General features: G+C 37.1%; 1 protein-coding gene across 1 annotated transcript; it reads right to left on the bottom strand.

The window, feature by feature from the left end:
* Positions 1-266: 266 nt before the first annotated feature.
* On the bottom strand, positions 267-4859 carry LOC124215028 (protein charybde). The gene is made up of 4 exons (XM_046617887.2): positions 4593-4859; positions 3594-3777; positions 3317-3472; positions 267-3189 (listed from the first exon to the last, which is right to left on the bottom strand). The coding sequence occupies exons 1-4, from the start codon at positions 4639-4641 to the stop codon at positions 3099-3101; spliced, it is 480 nt and encodes a 159-aa protein (XP_046473843.1). The 5' UTR covers positions 4642-4859; the 3' UTR covers positions 267-3098.
* Between the last annotated feature and the right edge of the window lie 1688 nt (positions 4860-6547).

The raw sequence follows: 6547 nt of genomic DNA, 5'->3' as shown, positions 1-6547 counted from the left end.
TGTGTAGATTGCGTGTGCAAATTTAAAACAACAATCGGAATCATTGATTATAATTTAGTGTCCCGTTTGACGTGGAATGAGTGATATACGGATTATTTATAGAAGCTAATGTGTCACGTTATTTTTCATTGTTCGAAGTGTCGCGTAGCGTAATATCAAAATCATTACAGCGACCGAATTGCATACCTAGCTATATGTTCTGCATATATTATAAGTATGTAGGTGGTGAGGGGTAATTAGGTATGAATAAAATCCAAGACATGTAATTTATTATTAAACTTTTTTTATTTTTGTCACTCCTACTGTAAATATTACAAATTAGAAATAACATCACATATATGTAATATATATATATATATACATATACATATATATATATACATATATATATATATATATGTATACAGTTCTAAATACGAAAGATATTGCGAAGAGTCAAGTGATACTAGACCTATATAATGTATGTTTAGAAAATTGGATGCGATCGGAATACACCAAATCGGAAAATTCTACCGGTTTTACCCGATGACATTTATTCAAATATTACATACTATTGTGGCCCGCGTTATAGCTCTGCCTCTATTTATTTCTTTCTCTCTTTCTCTTTCTCTCTTTTCCTCTTGCTCTCTCTCTAAACTTTTATTCATATTGATACGCGTGAGATCGTGTTGTTGTCTCTTTGGTGTTTTAGTGAAATATTTTTCAGCTCGTTCACCATTTGGACGAATAAAAATATTTCTCTAAGACCCCTTTAACTTATGATGACTGCTTCAACTGAGTTCTTTCGACAAAGAGAAACAGAAATTTGGTTAAGATACAATACTGTCATGAACTGTGTTATCTATTATTCTAGTACCAATACTTCAAGATATCCGTCAAGAAAAAAACGAGAAAAAATGGAAACAAAAAAATTGCGAAAATTATATACGTATTTACACAAGTTAATTAGAAGTGCACCGCGAAATTAGGCTTCAGTGTCTTTCGCTCGTCATAACGACGTTCGTCAAACACGGAAGCTTGTAATCACGACTTTATACAAAATTATCAAAGAGCCTGCAATGCATACAGAAGTTCGATTATAATATTCGGAAGATTTTACTTTCTCTTTCTCTCTCGGTCTCCCTGCGCGAGAAAATTCGGTTCTGTCGGTTTTAATACCCGTAAATCTTACCGAAGGTTTTACGGGTATATATAAACCTTCATTTAAACCTGTACACATTTAGGTAAACCGAACGCAGAAACGCGCAGGAGTCACTGCCCAGAAATTGTCGTTACAAACATCATTCCGCATCTGTGCGTGCTATGCAGATATAAATACTTTATCGTAATATCGTTGTGTGAAAAATTAAATATTTCACATACATATATATATTCTTAAATATATATGTATATATGTAGATATATATTTTATAATTTGTTGTATTATTTTTTTCATCTTTATTTGTATTTTTTGTTATTATCTTCATTATAGACTTTTTAACTCAGTATAAAATATAGACAATAGCATTCTATAATCTGTTTCTAGATAATCATAATAATGATATAAGATCACATATATTGAAATTCGGAGGCCATCCGTCTGGTTTGATAAATTTTAACAAATCAAATAGACGAGGCACCACAATGGCCAGCTGTTAGAATCATGTACGGTATATTTTGCATGCCCTCAACGACCACGGAGTCGTTCGAACATTTGAATTCAAATTTACTATTGATTTTCCATTCGGTCCTATGTAGAATAGATGCAAGTAACGATTTAAATTTTTTTTCTTCTTATTTACTTTTTGTATTGCTTCAAACGACATACTGATAGCCGCATATTCATCGCACAGCTCCGAAAATAGACAGGAGAAAAAAAACCTTAAAACTTATATTAATCACACTTGCTTTTTTTAATATCACAATACCACCAGCGGATCGGTATTACCTTTCTCTGCGGCGGATAATATATAAAAAAAATTCGAGATTATCGTAATAAGTGTAAAAAAAATATTTGAAAAAAAAAGGAAAGAAAAACATCTAAACAAAGCATTCGTTCGTTCGTTCGTTCGTTCGTCCGCTCGCTCGATCGATCGATCGATCGAAACACCTCAAAATTATTTTTTGACACTGGTTCGTTTAATTGAATCCACAGGTACGGTTTTAAAAACTACGCTAAGGACAGTCGTTTGCACGCATAATTGAAAAGTAGAAAAGAATGAAAACAAAAATTATCAAACACTCTACGATTACTAACATGTTACACGGGAGGAAAAAAAAAAAAAAAAAAATGAGAAAACTAAACCAAGAAACGAAACGAAACGAGAAAATTGGACAAGTCCGTGATATGCAAAAAAAAAAATGTGAATTACGCGAAATGGCGAATGGGATGATTTGTAGCAGCCGGTAAAAGATTATACAACTTTTATCAGGATGAACGATAGACATGATGGTCCACGACCTGCACTTGAAGTAACTAAACCTAGCCTACTTAGACGACTAATATATATAATATATATATATATATATATACATACATACATACACACATATATATATATATATATAATAAAACATCACTTTTACACTACATATCACGTGAAATTTGTTAAAAGTCTTAATGATGCATCTTCCTTAACGAAGACATTGTACCTCTTCTCAGAAGAGCTGACGCTAGTACTATAATTTGTTTTCTCTATCACAATATACTCCTACTGTTAGATTAAATATGTTTCCGATACATTGCAGCTGATCATCCCTCCAGTTTTCATATCGAATAATCAAAACATATTCAAAATGTGTTACTTCACGATAATGGTTTTAAAATCCTAACCATAGTAATATTACAAGACGATTTGCAAAATTTTTATATACCATTAAATATTCCAGCTGCAGTCTCTCCTCTCTCAGTTTTTGTATCTTCTATTTATGGACCTCTGCATGATTATTACTCGCTGCCCGTGAGGATGAGAAGATCTTCCAACAGTTGGAGATGTGCGGGCTGCATCAAAGAGTGTCCATACCAACTGGCACGTGTTAAGTTTGTGATCCGTTATTGTTAATGTTTTTCTCACTCATTGAGAAGTTGTTCATTTCACTCATCGGAATCAACAAAGGGTTCAATGATCTTGCTGGTAAGATCGGTACAGCTTCTTCTTTTCCAGAGTGAAATCTCTGCTGATCATTATTGTCCCACCGCGAGTAAGATTTCTGTAAAAAAAACAAAGGAAATCTCCCATCAGTCCTACGTTTCCAACTCAAGCACCCAGTTTTCAAATTCGATCTAAAACCACATTTTCTTGAAACCCTATTTTTCATCCAAATTAATTGTACTCACTTGAGAAACTGTGGTAGCAGAATATGCCATGAGGTATGATCTTGCTTGAGAGTTAGGTAGAGCTCAAACGTGGAAATTGCACTGGGGTCGCACTGCACTCTGGAAAGCTTTCGGCACAAGCTGTCATTTTCGAAGCTTATGAACAACGTGCAGCCTCTGTAAATAAAAATTAACAATTTCGTTAAATTACGTGGATTCTGACGAGGATTGAAGTTGACAAGCAAACTACATCAGCAGTGTTACGAGTCTTGAAAATGTAAAAAATCTGTATAATTACCTAAGACCACAAGGCTCGTTCTCAGCCATGGCGAGCACTTCTCCTGCAATTCTGGGAAGAAGATCAGCAGGCAGTAAGACTTCGCCGCAAGCGAGCTGGGCATGTTTAGCTGCCCTGAGTTCAACCTCCAATCGCCTTGCCAACGCCTGGCAAGCACCGTCCAACTCTTCAGTGGCATATCCAGCTGTAAATAGAGGAAAATGAAATTTTGTTAGTTGGGTAGTCAATAATTTTTGTGGATTATAAAAATTAATAAAACCTAATTCTTGCTGAAAAAATCTACTGATAGTATGGCGACGTTACTAAAAATACGAAAAAAACATACATGATCTACAAACTGTAAGAATCGTATTTCTTGATTAATGAGTTAAAATCATTCGAAACTGAGAACAGTTTTTTACACCACAAAACGAGTTTTTCTGGTTCTTTGTTAAACATGTTTCAACTTTTTTATTATCAACTCGTTAACATCAATAGCATCTATTCGCGACCTTTCTGAGCTCCAAATTAAAACTAAACACTAAGTTTCAATTGATAAATAACAATATGCTGTATATCTACATAAAAGAAATATAGACCGGTTCGCCGGGACGTTAGAAGGTCGGATAAACGTGATGCAACAACTCGCCAGTGTACGCAAAGTATGAATACAAACGTTAACGAAGGTAGTTGAAATAGAAATTTTGAATAAAATCGGATATAACCCTTGTGAGAGTTTTCTTGAAATCGTTAATTATCACGCGACATGAGATTTCGAACGAAATTATTGCACTACAGCTGAGATTTTTAGCGAGACCAGCTGTGCCAGGCGGAGAGAAAAAGAAACCGTAGGAACTACAGTGCTGAAGACGGAAAAGAAAACCCGTAATTACAGATTTTCCATTACATTTCAAGATCAGAGATTTTCTTATTACGACACGAATGAGCTGTTTTTACGTCCGAGAAAAAAAATAACACGGCAAGAAAATATCACGACGCGATTGTCTGGTAGTTACGTACCTCTGTTGTTGCTGAAATTCACATTCACCGGGCACGGTAGCACCTCCATTTCAAATTGAAAAATGATATTTCTCTTGCAAACACAGTATTATAAAAGAAAAAGAAAACCACTACTGTTGGTTCGTAAGCTGGTGAAGAAGAAGATGAAGAAAATGTTCTGGTCAGTTCAACGGAACAAAAGATTACGTTAAATGAGCCGGCGGAGCTTTAGAAGAGCCACACAACCGTCACTTACTCGTCGTTCAAACAACTTGATTCGCCGGCACAGATGACGCGGTTTATATACCGGCTGCTCCCCTCTATCGTCCCCCACCAAATCGCCTAGCAACACCGGCTACGTGATGTCGCGCTCGCCTCGCACTTTGCTTTCGAGAAATGTCGTTAGGAGTCGGTTTTCCTCGGGTTTCAGGGAGGCTCGCCCATGCCCATCGCCCTACTAGTTTCCTGACAATATCGGAATATGTACGCTCTTTCATTTCGTACAAGTTTCAATCTTCTCGACAATTTTGCCCTTCTAATGTCTTACCAATTTACAATTTGGCAAGTCGCTCACCACCGGCAGAGAGCCACGATTCAGTCTAACGATGCGATCACTCGACGTAACTTAGATAAGCGAGCGAGCCGCGATGAACACCTGAAAGTGACGACTGTGTCATTTTCACGGGTGTAAATTGTGTGAGCGAGCTGTTTCTTTGTTTGGTGTGGCTCGATATACCTACATCGGTTCGCGTATGAAAATCCTACGCGCACGCTCTGTACTAAAAATTTCTGCTGTAATAACGATTTAGGATTACGAACTGTCCAACTTTGTTTCATCATCCCCCAGCCTTACGTGATACCCCTTATTTCTTTGTCGTCAGAAAAGCAAGCGATCGGCTGTTGTTGGTACAGACGTGTGATTTTTTCTCATAATTCTGTTCCATCGCTTGAAGCACATTTGTGCTCCGTACAGCACATTTTCTGTACCAACGTATAATATATGTTATAATGTATACCTATACGTACGTACAGACCCTTACGATGATTCTGACGGATTCAAGGCCATCGGTGTAATCTGCCGCAACTTGTTCAACGTGTGAAACAGATGCGAACGGTGGCCTTGAATGTGTCAGAATCAATCTAAGGGTCCGTACAACGATCGCGGACTGTTTCATTGTCGAATCGTATATACATGCATGCACGCATACCCGTACGCTTGCATAATGCAAATAGTGTTCTATCTGCGGTAAATACTTATGTATGCCGGTGTTACAGCTGTACATAGATCTACGACCGGTTCTTTCAATTCAGCACCGATTCTGACTAATCGCAACTCCGATACAATATAGAATTGAAAATCGCTAATTCTAGCTTCATCGTACGAGTGTGTAGTGCGCCGTCATCACTTGCACATAATATTACCATACAAGTATCTCGTATCGATCTGTACATACTAATGAGGTGATATTCTATTTGTTGAAACCTTCAAAAATTCTTCATCGCGAATTTCAATGAACGTGATACTTCAAGTGTTGCGCGAAGTTTGAAAAATTGGGGAACCTCGATAGACGTGACTTCATTTTTGTCTCATTACTGCGGAGGGTTTCCAGCTCTTCTACGATATTATAGAAGCTGCTAGCTCCGAAACGGCCTCCCTCCCAGGAAGTCGTCGTATTCGGCAACAAGTCGAGACCGGTCTCAGCATGCGGTGATCTCGTTTGTGCTCGCACACTCTTGCGGTTCTGCCTCGCTCCGAGGTATAAAAACAATAATAATAATGATAATAACCGTAGAATCTATCGTTTCTGAACTTAAAACTTGACTATCTCTGCGGGATTTTGTGGAGTGAAAATACTGTCTAGGGCTTGAAATGCTTTTGCGAAAAACAGTTTTCTTGTCATTTAGTCAACCATGTAGCCTGTACATTACTTTGAACCAAAATCTAATTAGACACACTTGATATAATAATATCCGTA

The sequence above is a fragment of the Neodiprion pinetum genome, chromosome 1 (genome assembly GCF_021155775.2).
Source record: "Neodiprion pinetum isolate iyNeoPine1 chromosome 1, iyNeoPine1.2, whole genome shotgun sequence".
NCBI lineage: Eukaryota > Metazoa > Arthropoda > Insecta > Hymenoptera > Diprionidae > Neodiprion > Neodiprion pinetum.
The sequence above is the reverse complement of the archived record's forward strand: the minus strand, read 5'-3'. Positions and strand labels throughout refer to the sequence as shown.